The 17,411-nt window shown below is 41.3% G+C and overlaps 1 protein-coding gene across 1 annotated transcript; it reads left to right on the top strand.

Annotated features, from left to right (window-relative positions):
* Positions 1-3,479, top strand: LOC139583235 (zinc finger protein ZIC 1-like). Its single transcript, XM_071414083.1, has 3 exons — positions 1-1,337; positions 1,832-1,995; positions 2,391-3,479. The coding sequence occupies exons 1-3, from the start codon at positions 377-379 to the stop codon at positions 2,589-2,591; spliced, it is 1,326 nt and encodes a 441-aa protein (XP_071270184.1). The 5' UTR covers positions 1-376; the 3' UTR covers positions 2,592-3,479.
* The last annotated feature ends 13,932 nt before the right edge of the window (positions 3,480-17,411 follow it).

The raw sequence follows: 17,411 nt of genomic DNA, 5'->3' as shown, positions 1-17,411 counted from the left end.
CTTCCTCCCCATTCATCAGGGGTGGACTGTGTTGTCTTTTCAATTCATTTATCTGCAGGAATGATTGCGACTATCAGTCTGAAGCTCGCCGCCTGACTGGGGAGGTGAAAGTTTCGCCAAAGGAAGAGAAACCGCAAAATACAATATTGTAGCCTCCATGATTCGCGTGTGGATCAGATGAGAGGTAGAACAGGAAACATTCCTATCTTGTTTTAGGTAAATAGAGCATATGTGGATTGGAGTTTGCTCAGCTCAGTAAAGTCAGCTAGATATTTTTGTGCAGAGAGAGAGAGAGGTATAGAGGTCAGAAGAATATCTGTGCATGATTTTTAATTCCTGCTCTCAGTTGCCTCATTGAGTTGTAGACTGACGGAAGATGCTGCTGGACGCAGGACCCCAGTACCCCACCATAGGAGTCACTACGTTTGGCTCCTCAAGGCATCACTCAACAGGCGAAGTCACAGAAAGAGAAGTGGCTTTGGGGATAAATCCATTCGCAGACGGGATGGGCGCTTTTAAAATCAACCACAGCTCCCACGACCTGGGCTCCGGCCAGACGGCGTTCTCCTCCCAGGCTCCGGGCTACGCTGCTGCCGCCCTGGGTCACCACCACCACCCGACGCACGTCAGCTCCTACTCCACCGCAGCCTTCAACTCCACCCGGGACTTTCTCTTCAGAAACCGGGGCTTCGGAGACGCAACCAGCGCGCAGCACAGCCTGTTTGCCTCCGCAGCGGGAAGTTTTGCAGGGCCACATGGACACTCCGATGCCACTGGGCACCTGCTCTTCCCCGGACTCCACGAGCAAGCCGCGAGCCATGCGTCGTCTAATGTCGTCAACAGCCAGATGCGCCTTGGCTTTACCGGGGACATGTACGGCCGGGCTGACCAGTATGCCCACGTTACGAGCCCCCGATCCGACCACTACGCCTCTTCTCAGTTGCATGGATATGGCCACATGAACATGGCGGCTCACCACGGGGCAGGGGCCTTCTTCCGTTACATGAGGCAGCCCATCAAACAGGAGCTCATCTGTAAGTGGGTCGAGCCCGAACAGTTGTCGAACCCCAAAAAGGCTTGCAACAAAACTTTCAGCACGATGCACGAGCTCGTGACCCACCTGACCGTGGAGCATGTTGGGGGACCAGAGCAGTCGAACCATATTTGCTTTTGGGAAGAGTGCGTCCGAGAAGGAAAACCGTTCAAAGCAAAATACAAACTTGTAAATCATATCAGAGTACACACCGGAGAGAAACCCTTCCCATGTCCATTCCCCGGGTGTGGAAAAGTGTTTGCCCGATCGGAAAATCTAAAAATCCACAAAAGGACTCACACTGGTAAGAACCAAAAGAATGATCACAATATCCACTCCAAAAGCTGTTTGCGTAATAAATGTTATGCTACTAGAAGTTCAAATGTTTTGATTATATTTGTTTAAATACTATTGTTCATATAATACCAAATTGCTTTAATTAGTCATGTGCCACTACAGCCTAGTATTCCTATTCTGTACCATTTAAATGAATAGAAAAAGGACCAATGTGACATGCTATTGCATTGTTTATCTTAGTGGTGCAAGTAAACATGTCATCACAACAAAATATTAATGTCTGAACACATAGCCTACAGCACTTTAATATATTTTGGTAGCCCATGAAAAAAAAACGAATGCTGTAATATACCTGAAGATAATATTTTGTCATGTTCAATGTGGTGGTAGCCTAAATTCCCCCACATCACTGAAATGTTAATGTTAAATGGGAATATGTACGTATTTATATTTTCATTTTGTAACATTTAAAAAAAATCAATATATGTATGTTTTTTTAAGGTGAGAAGCCTTTCAAGTGTGAGTTTGAGGGCTGCGACAGGCGGTTTGCGAACAGCAGCGACCGGAAGAAGCACATGCACGTCCATACGTCTGACAAGCCGTATCTCTGCAAGATGTGCGACAAGTCCTACACACATCCAAGCTCTCTGCGGAAACACATGAAGGTACATATTGGGTTTACTTTTACATGTTATATTCCATTTTAATTTATAATGTATATATTTTTTTAAATTCCTACACCCTTTCGAGAATGAAAGTGCATGCATAAAAATGCAGTAGCCTACATTCCAGCAAACACGAACACAGAAACAGCAGGGAGACGCCATGTAGCAAATGCAAATACCTGTTGTGTCTTCATAAAGCCTCTCTGTTGTCATATCCAAAATATTGCATTATACATTTTAATGTCTGGACATTTAACGTGGTTTATTTAGGCTATTAATATTTCTTATTCTCACAATTGAGAATCAAACTGGAAGCCTGCATATTTCTAGAAAGCATGCCAGTCTATGAAATCTACACTGTAAAATGTTAAGTTTTGTTTTTCACTGTCTTGCAGGTTCACGAGGCTACCACGCAAGGACCTCAACCGTCGCCAGCGGCCAGTTCCGGGTACGAGTCGTCCACGCCGCCCACCATCGTGTCCCCGTCCACAGACAACCAGAATTCCAGTTCCATCTCACCGGCAGCCTCGACAGTACACCACACGACCAGTCACCACAACACGCTGTCGTCAAATTTTAATGAATGGTACGTGTAAAATATTTTCACAAAGCCTGCAGAAATAGGACTGGAATCAAAGACTTTGAAAGTCAGCCTATAACGTGAGGACCGAGAAAAAAAAACGAGGAAGCCAAAATGGTTGGTTAACGGCTAAAGAGAAAGAGAGAGAGAGAGATGCATGGACAAGGTGCAAAGCCAGCTACCAAGTTAACGTTTTTTTTTCGTTTTTTTCCTGACTCTTTTTTGAAAGACTGCACACGAGAGACCTAAATGCATGCTATCTGCGGGTCGTGGCCTGATTTTGTTTTTGTTGTACATAAAGATTCCCAGTTCAAAAATGTAATATTTTATTTTGTAAATACTTATATACCAGTTTAACGGATTTGTGCAAATGTGGTCCCTAGATATATGGAAAATGAAATGGTTTTAACAATAATATTGCGATGACTAGTGTTGATTGAACAGAATGTCGTAGTTGATGTGTACCCAATGTGAATTACTCAGTATAACTTCCGTCTCCACTATGACGTCGACCTTACCGACTATTAGTCTATGTATGTGCTTTTGTATTTGGTGCAACATTTCGTCTACGGTCCAGTTGGAGTAGCACAGTACTTACCATTGCTGTTATTTAATGTCATGTCGATAAATCGTGTATAGTGAAAGCCTGAAACTCCGTGTCGTCTGTTTATGTAGGCCTTCGTGATAAAATATAACAACTATTTGTTCATTACCTTGATAATGTCAAGGAAGTATTACCTACATGTAAATAGCAAAATTTTCCATATTTATCCGCATGTAAAGGGCAACACATGTTAGACATGATCGGTATTTATGGAGAAATGCGCTAGTATGTAAAATTTAGTTTGCAAAAAATGTTTGGTTACATTTCGTACTATATTAAAGGATTAAAAATACAACCAACTATTTGCCTTTCCATATTTTTGTTTCTCATAGCCTATATGTTGTTTAAATAGGCCTATGACTGGATATCAAAATGAATGATGTGTGATTATCTTTGTATACACTCACTCATGCATAACAAAAACGTAAATAGATTACTAGGTCTTTATTAAACCATTACATATGAGTTATTCTAAAGAACAAATAAATTATAATACTATACGTAGGACTAAAGAATTAAAATGACTAAAATATTTCATAACACGTCAATAAAGGGACATATTTGGACCAACTTATTAGGGTAAAACCCGGATGCATTATACGCTTATCAAAGCGTAGCATTCTAAATCACATCATGCTTGCCTTTTTAGGCTCGCAGAATCAAATTCAGTAATAGGAATTAATGTTAAGTAATTCGATTTCCCCTGTCCTTGTGTCCCTTTTATCCAAAAGTAACATCCCAGCCCTTGCCCTCGAGTAATGTGAGAATCGAAAAGATGAATAGTGACAGTTCTACTTCTCAGTCAGAGTAAACGAAATTGTTTATGTTGTTACTTAATTGTTCTCGATGTTATTCAGTTTCCCGTAGCTAGCTGTGTCGGATGGATGCCATAGTCTAGTGTTGAGGAAGTGTTGGGACTTCTCGAGTCAGTGTTGTAGTCTTTGTTCCGTGGTGCAGCCTGGTTGACCGGACCATTAGGCAGGGTTCACGTCAACAGACAGACGCCAGTGATCACAAGCCTGGCCTGCGTGGTTAACACTGCCAGTGCGCGGGGCTAGGCGACACAGAATACAATGTTCCCGTAGATCTGTCAGTCTGCAGCTGACAACATGACACATTGGAACGGACGAAAAATGAAACAATTCTAAAATAAAAGCCGAAGCTAAATAGACTGCAAACAATGTAGTATTGCATGATGATCAATCATCAGTCACAGTCCACAGAGTGTGTGTGTGTGTGTGTGTGTGTGGTGTGTGTGTGTGTGTGTGTGTGTGTGGGGTGTGTGTGTGTGTGTGTGTGTGTGTGATTGGAATGGCAGAATGCATGATATCTGAGGTGATCTGTTTGAAATGTATTCATATTTTCTTTGCATGGGCTATTAATTTTTTAGATAAATGAATGATGGTACTAAAGTGACTTTTTCGACTCTATTTAACACTATCTATCTAGGTTATATTGTTGATACGTTTCCATTCACGCACCGTTAGACCCAATAGAAATGCCGCGGAGGCTATATATCCAAACATATGTTTTGATTCATACAATGGGATTCATTTTGTTTTGAAAAGACCCGTCCTTATCGTTTCATGCATTTTCTGACAAAGCCAGAAGGCAGAGATATAAATCAATATCGACTTTGGTCTTAAATGTCCTATGGAGATAACACATACGGGCCTAAAATGTAACTTTGTAATATTATTAGATGTTACCAAATCGTAACGTAGCTTATAACATCGCACAACAGGCTTGACGGAGCAACACATGCAGCACATGGCGAGTCCGAATTAAAACGCAGTGTCCTGAAAGACTGTGAGACCACCACGTTCTCCCATGTACACATATAATTGCCACACAAACAGGACAGTACCGAAATATGTCTATTCAGAGGTTCCATTAGGTTACTCAAGTTCAAGTTGTTTGTGTAGGGTTAGGATTTAACCCTCCAACTACCAATAATGCATGAGGTGCATTAACAATCACACAATATGCTTAATCATGGTAATCTAACAACAAAACGAACACAATAGGACGACAACAACTCTTTTTTTAATTTTTAATCTACGCTTTTTTCCTTTCTTCAAATGTTCTTTGTTGACTTTTATTCTGTAACACCAAAATGACAACGTGTCTGTTTTATGTAAAATGTCAATTATATTATTTATGTATTTTAAATGTGTTTACGGCTCATTTAATGACATTTGGTTTACATTTTGGAATGTAAACGAAACATATATCACTGGTAAATTCCATAGTTGAGATTCTCCATTTACAAAATAGCTGCCATGGAAATCTTCCCGTCTCCATGTAAAGATGTGTCTGAATGACAGACGGTGTAGCCAACACGGCGTGCATGGGCTCTTATGAACCCCATAACACACAGAGTAAGGAAAGCTTATCGTTTCAGTTTGGTTCACATTGACTTCATTTGTTCAGTTGACTGTATCTGACATTTGTTAACAATCGCTACAACCGGAAAACAGCAGAGTTGCATTTACAACCGTAGAAGAGCGCAGGCGCCAGCCCACAGCGCGCCTCGCTTGTCTATTAATATGTATTACTTGTGCTAGTAGCCAGTAGACCAATCTCGAGATCTGCATGTCGCTTTCCTTCCGTGATATAAATTAATGCGCATTTTCACGTTCTATAAACGCACTTTGAATTATATTCAAACCTAGAGGAAAATATTTGGTCAATGAAAACCGATATATTTCCCTTACACCTTTAACACACATGTTATTCCGACACACAGGTTGCTACAAATATGTTGTTAAAATTACACTATGATCAAATTTTGACATGGACGTTAAATATTCACGTTTAGAAGTTATTGGAAATGAACGTTTCATGCGTCAGTAATAGGCCAATACCAAACGGACAATACGTCATATTGAACACTGCCGTTAGCTAGCACTAGCTGCGTTCTTTCTCCAAAAACATTAGCCAATGTGTTTCAGAATAATGTCACTTATTATTTCACGTTCTAAACAAAGTCTTTAAGAAATTATTTTTTGTTAAATTTATTCGAACTTTTTTTTCTGGTTGGGAAAATAGTTTTTAAATTAATGTGCACTTGAGTATGGCCTAGACGTTCCTCAAATCTGTCAGATGAGAATATCAGTGTAGATTTGAAGTTAATGGCGGAGTTAACAGGCTGCAGGCAGGGTTCGTTTAGTATCCGGTCACTGAGTGGAGTAGTCTATGTTGGTTGACCCCGGCAGTACATTAAGGGATTGACGCGTGAGTAGTCTATGTTGGTTGACCCCGGCAGTACATGGAGGGACTGACGCGTCACACGTGTAACCGGAGAAGAGATGGAACGCTCGGGTGCCACTTGATGAATGTCGTGGCCATGTCTGCATATCCACGGCTCCCCAAATCTGTTCCTCACAGTGTTAACTAAATGAATAAGGGAAACGTTTACTCTTAAAGTTACTCTTAATTAACGTTGACCTTATTATTATATTTATGTCAAATAATACGTCAAGTAAGACAACATGCTGATTTGGATTGCTAAAGGGTAGTCTATGTTTTGTCTTCATCCATAAATGGTCACTGATGATGCAGACATTGTTTTGCGCTGATTTGCTCAATAGACAAGTGATCATTTGATTGAACGTTTTTTTTTTTTTGATAAATAAAACTTTTATTCGGATTACCTTATGGGATAAGATGTAACCCTTCAACTGACTCTTTTTGAAAAACATTGAAAAAATTATTTCACCTAAATTCCTATTACTAACAACTCAAATAAGAACTTCCAATAGTACATATTTTCAACTTGATGTTAATTTGGGAAATAACAGAGCTCTACCGGAAGTCCAGAGGGTCATACTACCAATGCCATATTAGAGTGGTAATTTGAATAGCATTTTTACTCATTTACACAATATTACAAACATTTCTTTAGGTCTGATTCAATGGCTTTTATAGAAAGGTAAGCATTGTTTAATAAGGACTGATGTCAAATTCAATACAATTATGGTAATTTTGTATGTCCAAACATGAATATTCAATTACACTGGATTGAATGGGTTTTCAGGTAGTGTAGGCTATAGGGCCATGTCGCTCAAAATGGTTTTCTTAAATATCAAATGATCCAGGTTCTTCCTCCCTGGTTCCCACATGTTCAGACTACATTTTCAGAATATATGGGACAAAGTGCATTTTTTAAAATCACTATTATAGAAATTATTTTAAAGGCGACCTTAACTTTGAATATTGATTAATTAAGCCCAAGGGTCATGAAATGTGGTTTAAAGGGGCAATCAGCAGCTTCTACATTCATTTTTTTTTACTTGTAAATTAATGATATGTACCCATTGATTCTTGAAGAATGTAACTTATACATTCCTCATGAGCTTAATTCAACTGTGGTACCCCATCAGAACCAGAAATGTAAGCTTGTTTTACTCCAATATTTGTAAACAAAGTAAATGTAAACAAACAAAATACTATATAGTCTCAAAACATGGTTAAACATGGATGGCCAATCCTTGCATCCATACCTCTGTCTATCCTGCCACGTCCCTTTTTACTAACCCAGGGCTTGTTATTGTTTCTACTGCTGACTTCCCCTTTAACTAATTTGTGTTGTCAACAATTGTCAACAATTCAATCATATTTTCCCCCCAAAATAAGTATTTTTTAAATACTATTTACTGACATACCGACCGCCTGGTTGAGCACATTTTTGCAAAATTCTTCCTTTTTAGTCTTTTAAAATGGATTAACTATTTATTTTCAGATTCCTACTCTTCACGGTCTCCAGTAACAGAAATGGTGCTATATTCATCCCTCACCAACTGAATTCCTGCCTTTAATTCCGTATCTGTGGTGACAGATTTGTAGTTTTCTTTACAGCCCTCTAAGTGAGAGTGCCACAACAACTGACCTGCAGAAAACCAAAATTATACAAATGATTTAAATGCAGGGGTGCTGGTTGAGTTGACCAATCCTGTTCAAGTAAAGTTTTTTTTCATATCCACTTCTAAATTCATTGTCAACATGCTCTTTCAGGCGGTTGAAAATAACCTTGGCAGAAATGTGCATTATTATTATTATTGTTATTATTATTGTATTATTAATATTGTTGTTATTATTGTTATTATATGATTATTGTTCTTGTTGTTATTATTGTTATTATTATTGTATTATTATTATTGTTGTTATTATTGTTATTATATGATTATTGTTCTTGTTGTTATTATTGTTATTATTATTGTATTATTATTATTGTTGTTATTATTGTTATTATATTATTATTGTTCTTGTTGTTATTGTTGTTGTTATTATTAATGTTATTATATTATTATTGTTCTTGTTGTTATTATTAATATTGTTATTATATTATTATTGTTCTTGTTGTTATTATTATTGTTCTTGTTGTTATTATTATTATTGTTATTATATTATTATTATTGTTGTTATTATATTATTATATTATTATTATTGTTCTTGTTGTTATTATTATTATTGTTTTTATATTATTATTATTATTATTTTTGTTATTATTAATATTGTTATTATATTATTGTTATTATTATTATTGTTTTTATTTTTATTATTATTGTTGTTGTTAATATTATTATTCTGCTAAGGTTGTGTGTGTTACAGTGTTGGTGTCTCTTCAGTCTTGTTTCCTATCATCAATCAAGGCCATGCAGACAAAGACATCCAGCCATATAAATCAGAGAGCCGCTGCCAAGGACCCTTCATATCACCATGCTTTTCTGTCCATCTACTTACTATCTTGATGGAGTTACAATTATATTTTTTCTAGTTACGTAACGTTTCCTTTAAATGTTATATAAATTCCCTTAGAGTCTATTGACGCACCAGTGCATGAATATAAGTAGCCTAAATGTTTTATCCCCCATCAAAATCTGCCAGTTTAAACAAGAGATATCTGGGTTTTTTTTTTTTTGCATGGGCTGAGTCTCAATCCACTTCATCTGTCTATAGACGTCAGCATGCTTCAGTTTGGGACGGCACCTTGCCAAGCTCAGCTAGCTGAACTGAAGGAGCTTCATTCTCCCTTAAAAGAACAAGAACAAAGCAGCAATAGTACTGTTTGTCCATCTGGAGATGCCGTAGCTAGTGTAGACTTCCTTAAAATAGTATGAATTAATCTAAGATAACTCAAGAAATCTATCATTAATTTAGATGAATTTAACTAAGATGTTTGGTGCAGTATTACTCATTGAAAACATGTGCATGAAAATGAGTCATCTCTCTTTGAATGACAACAAAGACATTGAAGAATCACAACTGTTGCCCAATCACCAACGAAGGGTGTAGAAACATCGGCTTAGCTCCAGAAATTTTTTTGTGGGAACCAGCCGAACAGCCAAAAATACCCTCACCGGAGTCCAAAATGAACAAATGTCACAAAATGACATCATAATATACGCACAAACTCTCGAGAACTGTTTCAGCTGGGAAGCATGCAGATGTCTTAGTGTCAATTTACGTTTGATTCGAAAACGTGGTCGGAGACTCCATAGGAAGTGTGTGGCACAATAATGGATCCCCTGGAGGCTTGCAAAGGCCAAATTGAGCTCTGTTTACCGCCATGCACCTCCAAAATATTGTAACAATGTGGAGGACTCCATATAGCTTTGCATTGACATGATTGGTTGACTGTAGGTTAGGGCGGGAGATCCTGTATAAACACAAACTCACTTCCTTGACAACTTCCTTCCCAACAGGTCTGCACTGCTCCGCAAGAAGTATGCTGTGTTAATGTACATGCTGTACAGCCAATGCAGATGTCATATTGACCATGCAGCGTCTTTTTAAAAGAGTTTGTGTTTATATAGGACCTCCCGCCCGCCCCCACCTACCATAAACCACCCTCTGCATTGTTAAAACATTTGAGAAGCGCACGGCGATGCGGTATGGAACTCAGTTTGGCCTCTGGAGGCTCTGCAATTACGTCACACCTTCCATATGGAGCCTCCGACCACATTTTCGGATCAAGCATACACTGGCTTTTATGGCGGCCTTCCGCATCTGTGGTGGAACATGACCGAGCTACAGCGGTGTTTCTCAGACCATGAGACATCTCGAAAATCAGTCTTCTCACGGAAACGGCTTTAGCATCCGAATGGTTTGGCCTACAAAACTATTATGACCACTCTATGGAAAGTACTTAAGTAAAAATACTTTAAAGTACTACTTAAGAAGTTTTTCTTGGTATCTGTACTTTACTATTTATATTTTTGCCAACTTTAACTTCATTTACATTCTGAAATATTTCAATTTTTTTTACTTTTTACTCTATTCATTTTCCCTGACACCCAAAAGTACTGGCAACGTTTCGACAGGAAAATTGTCCAATTGACACACTTATCAAGAGAACATCCCTGGTCATCTCTACTGCCCTGATCTGGAGGACTCACTAAACAGAGATCACCCCTGGTCATCCCTACTGCCTCTGATCTGGAGGACTCACTAAACCGAGAACATCCCTGGTCATCCCTACTGCCTCTGATCTGGAGGACTCACTAAAGAGAGAACATCCCTGGTCATCCCTACTTCCTCTGATCTGGAGGACTCACTAAACAGAGAACATCCCTGGTCATCCCTACTGCCTCTGATCTGGAGGACTCACTAAACAGAGAACATCCCTGGTTATCCCTACTGCCTCTGATCTGGAGGACTCACTAATACTTAGATTGTAACGTATGCCCGAGTGGTCGATCCCTGACTGCCTCTGAGTGCTTGAGTGTTTGACTCACTAAACATTTGAGTATACAGTCCCTGAGTGCATCCCTATCTGAGCGTCTGAGTGCTGGAGTGACTCACTAAACAGAGAACATCCCTGGTCAGTCCCTACTGCCTCTGAGTGCTGAGTGTGACTCACTAAACATTGAGTATACAGTCCCTGGTCATCCCTACTGACTCTGAGTGCTGGAGTGACTCACTAAACAGAGAACGATCCCTGGTCATCCCTACTGACTCTGATCTGGAGGCCTCACTAAACAGAGAACATCCTGGTCATCTCTACTGCCCTGATCTGGAGTACTCACTAATGCTTAATTTGTAACGTATGTCCGAGTGTTTGAGTGTTTGAGTGTTTGAGTGTTTGAGTGTTTGAGTGTTTGAGTGTTTGAGTGTTTGAGTGTTTGAGTGTTTGAGTGTTTGAGTGTTTGAGTGTTTGAGTGTTTGAGTGTTTGAGTGTTTGAGTGTTTGAGTGTTTGAGTGTTTGAGTGTTTGAGTGTTTGAGTGTTTGAGTGTTTGAGTGTGCCCCTGGTTATCCGTAAAATTAAAAATAAATAGAAAATGGTGCGGTCTGGTTTGCTTAATGTAAGGAATTTGAAATTATTTATACTTTCAATTTTACTTTTGATACTTAAGTATATTTAAAACCAGATACTTTTAGACTTTTACTCAAGTCGTATTTTACTGGGTGACTTTCACTTTTACATTTTCTATATCTTTACTTTTACTGAAGTATGACAGTTAGGTACTTTTCCCGCCGCTGGAGACCGGGTACATATACATTTATCAGACAAAAATGAATGTATCACCTGCTGATTGCCCCTTTAAACCACATTTCATGACCCATGGGGTCAATTCATCAATATTCAGAGTTAAGGTCGCCTTTAAAATAATTTCTATAATAGTGATAAAAAAAAACACTTTTTCCTATATTATCTGAAAATGTAGTCTGAACATATGGGAACCAGGGTGGAAGAACCTGGATCATTTGATAGGTCTGAACAAGTGGAACCAGGGTGGAAGAACCTGGATCATTTGATACGTCTGAACATGTGGAACCAGGGTGGAAGAACCTGGATCATTTGATAGGTCTGAACATGTGGGAACCAGGGTGGAAGAACCTGGATCATTTGATAGGTCTGAACATGTGGGAACCAGGGTGGAAGAACCTGGATCATTTGATACGTCTGAACATGTGGAACCAGGGTGGAAGAACCTGGATCATTTGATAGGTCTGAACATGTGGGAACCAGGGTGGAAGAACCTGGATCATTTGATACGTCTGAACATGTGGAACCAGGGTGGAAGAACCTGGATCATTTGATAGGTCTGAACATGTGGGAACCAGGGTGGAAGAACCTGGATCATTTGATAGGTCTGCACATGTGGAACCAGGGTGGAAGAACCTGGATCATGTGATACGTCTGAACATGTGGAACCAGGGTGGAAGAACCTGGATCATTTGATAGGTCTGAACATGTGGGAACCAGGGTGGAAGAACCTGGATCATTTGATAGGTCTGAACATGTGGAACCAGGGTGGAAGAACCTGGATCCTTTGATAGGTCTGAATATGTGGAACCAGGGTGGATGAACCTGGATAATTTGATAGGTCTGAACATGTGGAACCATGGAGGAAGAACCTGGATCATTTGATAGGTCTGAACATGTGGAACCATGGAGGAAGAACCTGGATCATTTGATAGGTCTGAACATGTGGAACCAGGGTGGAAGAACCTGGATCATTTAATATGTCTGAACATGTGGTAACCAGGGTGGAAGAACCTGGATCATTTGATATGTCTGAACATGTGGGAACCAGGGTGGAAGAACCTGGATCATTTGATATGTCTGAACATGTGGGAACCAGGGTGGAAGAACCTGGATCATTTGATATGTCTGAACATGTGGAACCAGGGTGGAAGAACCTGGATCATTTGATACGTCTGAACATGTGGAACCAGGGTGGAAGAACCTGGATCATTTGATAGGTCTGAACATGTGGGAACCAGGGTGGAAGAACCTGGATCATTTGATAGGTCTGAACATGTGGAACCAGGGTGGAAGAACCTGGATCATTTGATAGGTCTGAACATGTGGAACCAGGGTGGAAGAACCTGGATCATTTGATAGGTCTGAACATGTGGAACCAGGGTGGAAGAACCTGGATCATTTAATATGTCTGAACATGTGGAACCAGGGTGGAAGAACCTGGATAATTTGATAGGTCTGAACATGTGGGAACCAGGGTGGAAGAACCTGGATAATTTGATAGGTCTGAACATGTGGGAACCAGGGTGGAAGAACCTGGATAATTTGATATATCTGAACATGTGGAACCAGGGTGGAAGAACCTGGATCATTTGATAGGTCTGAACATGTGGAACCAGGGTGGAAGAACCTGGATCATTTGATAGATCTGAACATGTGGGAACCAGGGTGGAAGAACCTGGATATTTTGAGATGTAAGCGACATTGCGCGACATTGAGTGTCATTGAGTGACATTGAGTGACATTGAGTGACATTGAGTGACATTGAGTGACATTGAGTGACATGGCCCTATAGCCTACACTACCTGAAAACCCATTAGTTTCAATGTAATTAAATATTCATGTTTGGACATACATTTCCAGAATTTGTTAAAATTTGACATCAAACTCCTTAAGGCTTACATATCTATAAAAGCTATTGAATCAGACATAAAGTAATTTTAGTAATATTGTGTAAATGAGTAAAATGCTATGCCAAATTGCCATTCTAATATGGAATTGCTAGTATGACCCTCTCGACTTCTGGTAAATCTCTGTTATTTCCCCAATAGTGGATGTATGGACGTAGTTTTGTCCCAAATAAGGAGTTAAATATGTGTCAAAAAACCAACAACATTTCCTGATCTTTCTTTAAACTCCTAGATATAGGACACTTCAAAACTTTATTCCTTGTGTTTTATTTTTTGACTGTCTACCAGTGAAATGTATGAATGTGTCATTCAGTGTGTTTCTATGGGATTTGGTACTAAAGGCCTAATTAAACATTTTTTCAAATCATTTTTTTTATATATATTTTTTGTACCTAAATGGGTCCTACAATTCAAAGTTAAAATAGTTAAATGATCCATGGTATAAGCATCTTAAAACAATTCCATATATCAGCTTATAACAGAGAAGGATGTGCTCTTCTAAGGTGTAAAGTTTTTTTTCTCTTCTCTCTTCCTCAATTCACATGCGCTTTGCCCTCGGTCTCAGGCGAGCTGCTCAAACGCTTGAGTCTGATAGGTTGATTTGACAGACTGAGCCGCTGTATATGCCTAATGCTGCAGCATTGAAGTTTGGGCGGCGTGTCAAACGCCAAAATGCATGCTGTGCACAAAGCTGACTTGACCGCATCACAAGTGTATGAATAAGCCTCGATCTTTTGCTGTTCTCTGATATATAACTACCACGGAAAGTCCTAGTACGGGAGGAAGTCATAAAACGATGATGTCATAATCTGCATTGTTAGCGGGGCATTCCGGAGATGCCAATTCTAAGCGTTAATGTTTATTACGACGTGAATAGATAGATTAGTGTTTATTGGTCACATATTAAATAGGGCCACGTTCCCTAATATGTTGGATGCGGAATTCGAGATATAGCATTTTTCTTCTTTTTAATTCTGAAATATTTCAATGTATCTTTTGTATTACACACGTAGTATATTCCTATTTAGTAGATTGCTCTTATTAGCTCCTTGTTTAGACCTGTAACAGAAAGGAGGTTATATGTCGTAGCCTGTGGGAGACATAGATGACACAGTGTGGATAATATATTTGTCTATGTGGCTAAATGATAATATTATCTCCACTTAGTATTAAAGAGCATAAGATGTGTCCTTAGAAAGGATGACAAACTGTGCATCATATTTTACCACCCATATGACTAAATAAATAATTATAAGCAAATAAATTAATAAGTTCAATCTGACTCAGAAGACATAACTGGTCATTCATGAATTAAAATCAATAGAAAATACTTTATATAATATAAAATGATTGACAAAATACATTTAAAAACAGCTCAAAATAATAGGTGAAGACATTACATGCAATCATACTGTATTGTATGTTCCATTGTACCCAGTACTAGAGCTAGGTGAGACCCCAGCCAGTACCCAGTAGTAGAGCTAGCTGAGACCCCAGTCAGTACCCAGTAGTAGAGCTAGCTGAGACCCCAGTCAGTACCCAGTACTAGAGGTAGCTGAGACCCCAGTCAGTACCCAGTAGTAGAGCTAGCTGAGACCCCAGCCAGTACCCAACAGTAGAGCTAGCTGAGACCCCAGCCAGTACTCAGTAGTAGAGCTAGCTGAGACCCCAGACAGTACCCAGTAGTAGAGCTAGCTGAGACCCCAGTCAGTACCCAGTAGTAGAGCTAGCTGAGACCCCAGCCAGTACCCAACAGTAGAGGTAGCTGAGACCCCAGCCAGTACCCAGTAGTAGAGCTAGCTGAGACCCCAGCCAGTACCCAGTAGTAGAGCTAGCTGAGACCCCAGTCAGTACCCAGTACTAGAGGTAGCTGAGACCCCAGCCAGTACCCAACAGTAGAGCTAGCTGAGACCCCAGTCAGTACCCAGTAGTAGAGCTAGCTGAGACCCCAGCCAGTACCCAACAGTAGAGCTAGCTGAGACCCCAGCCAGTACCCAGTAGTAGAGCTAGCTGAGACCCCAGTCAGTACCCAGTAGTAGAGCTAGCTGAGACCCCAGCCAGTACCCAACAGTAGAGGTAGCTGAGACCCCAGCCAGTACCCAGTAGTAGAGCTAGCTGAGACCCCAGCCAGTACCCAGTAGTAGAGCTAGCTGAGACCCCAGTCAGTACCCAGTACTAGAGGTAGCTGAGACCCCAGCCAGTACCCAACAGTAGAGCTAGCTGAGACCCCAGTCAGTACCCAGTAGTAGAGCTAGCTGAGACCCCAGCCAGTACCCAGCAGTAGAGCTAGCTGAGACCCCAGCCAGTACCCAATAGTAGAGCTAGCTGAGACCCCAGCCAGTACCCAGTAGTAGAGCTAGCTGAGACCCAAGTCAGTACCCAGAGGTAGAGCTAGCTGAGACCCCAGCCAGTACCCAACAGTAGAGCTAGCTGAGACCCCAGTCAGTACCCAGTAGTAGAGCTAGCTGAGACCCCAGCCAGTACCCAGCAGTAGAGCTAGCTGAGACCCCAGCCAGTACCCAATAGTAGAGCTAGCTGAGACCCCAGCCAGTACCCAGTAGTAGAGCTAGCTGAGACCCCAGCCAGTACCCAGCAGTAGAGCTAGCTGAGACCCCAGACAGTACCCAGTAGTAGAGCTAGCTGAGACCCCAGCCAGTACCCAGTAGTAGAGCTAGCTGAGACCCCAGTCAGTACCCAGTAGTAGAGCTAGCTGAGACCCCAGCCAGTACCCAGTAGTAGAGCTAGCTGAGACCCCAGCCAGTACCCAGTAGTAGAGCTAGCTGAGACCCCAGTCAGTACCCAGTAGTAGAGCTAGCTGAGACCCCAGCCAGTACCCAACAGTAGAGCTAGCTGAGACCCCAGTCAGTACCCAGTTGTATAGCTAGCTGAGACCCCAGCCAGTACCCAGTAGTAGAGCTAGCTGAGACCCCAGCCAGTACCCAGTAGTAGAGCTAGCTGAGACCCCAGCCAGTACCCAACAGTAGAGCAAGCTGAGACCCCAGCCAGTACCCAACAGTAGAGCTAGCTGAGACCCCAGTCAGTACCCAGTTGTATAGCTAGCTGAGACCCCAGCCAGTACCCAGTACTAGAGCTAGCTGAGACCCCAGTCAGTACCCAGTAGTAGAGCTAGCTGAGACCCCAGCCAGTACCCAGTAGTAGAGCTAGCTGAGACCCCAGTCAGTACCCAGTTGTATAGCTAGCTGAGACCCCAGCCAGTACCCAGTAGTAGAGCTAGCTGAGACCCCAGCCAGTACCCAGTAGTAGAGCTAGCTGAGACCCCAGTCAGTACCCAGTTGTATAGCTAGCTGAGACCCCAGCCAGTACCCAGTAGTAGAGCTAGCTGAGACCCCAGCCAGTACCCAGTCAGTAGAGCTAGCTAAGACCCCAGTCAGTACCCAACAGTAGAGCTAGCTGAGACCCCATTCAGTACCCAGTAGTAGAGCTAGCTGAGACCCCAGCCAGTACCCAGTAGTAGAGCTAGCTCAGACCACAGCCAGTACCCAGTAGTAGAGCTAGCTGAGACCCCAGTCAGTACCCAGTAGTAGAGCTAGCTGAGACCCCAGTCAGTACTCAGTAGTAGAGCTAGCTGAGACCCCAGCCAGTACCCAGTAGTAGAGCTAGCTGAGACCCCAGTCAGTACTCAGTAGTAGAGCTAGCTGAGACCCCAGTCAGTACCCAGTAGTAGAGCTAGCTGAGACCCCAGCCAGTACCCAGTAGTAGAGCTAGCTGAGACCCCAGCCAGTACCCAGTTGTAGAGCTAGCTCAGACCACAGCCAGTACCCAGTAGTAGAGCTAGCTGAGACCCCAGTCATTACCCAGTAGTAGAGCTA

This window comes from Salvelinus alpinus, chromosome 8 (genome assembly GCF_045679555.1).
Source record: "Salvelinus alpinus chromosome 8, SLU_Salpinus.1, whole genome shotgun sequence".
In the NCBI taxonomy this organism is placed as follows: domain Eukaryota; kingdom Metazoa; phylum Chordata; class Actinopteri; order Salmoniformes; family Salmonidae; genus Salvelinus; species Salvelinus alpinus.
Note: the sequence above shows the minus strand (reverse complement) of the source record. Positions and strands in the feature narration are given on the sequence as shown.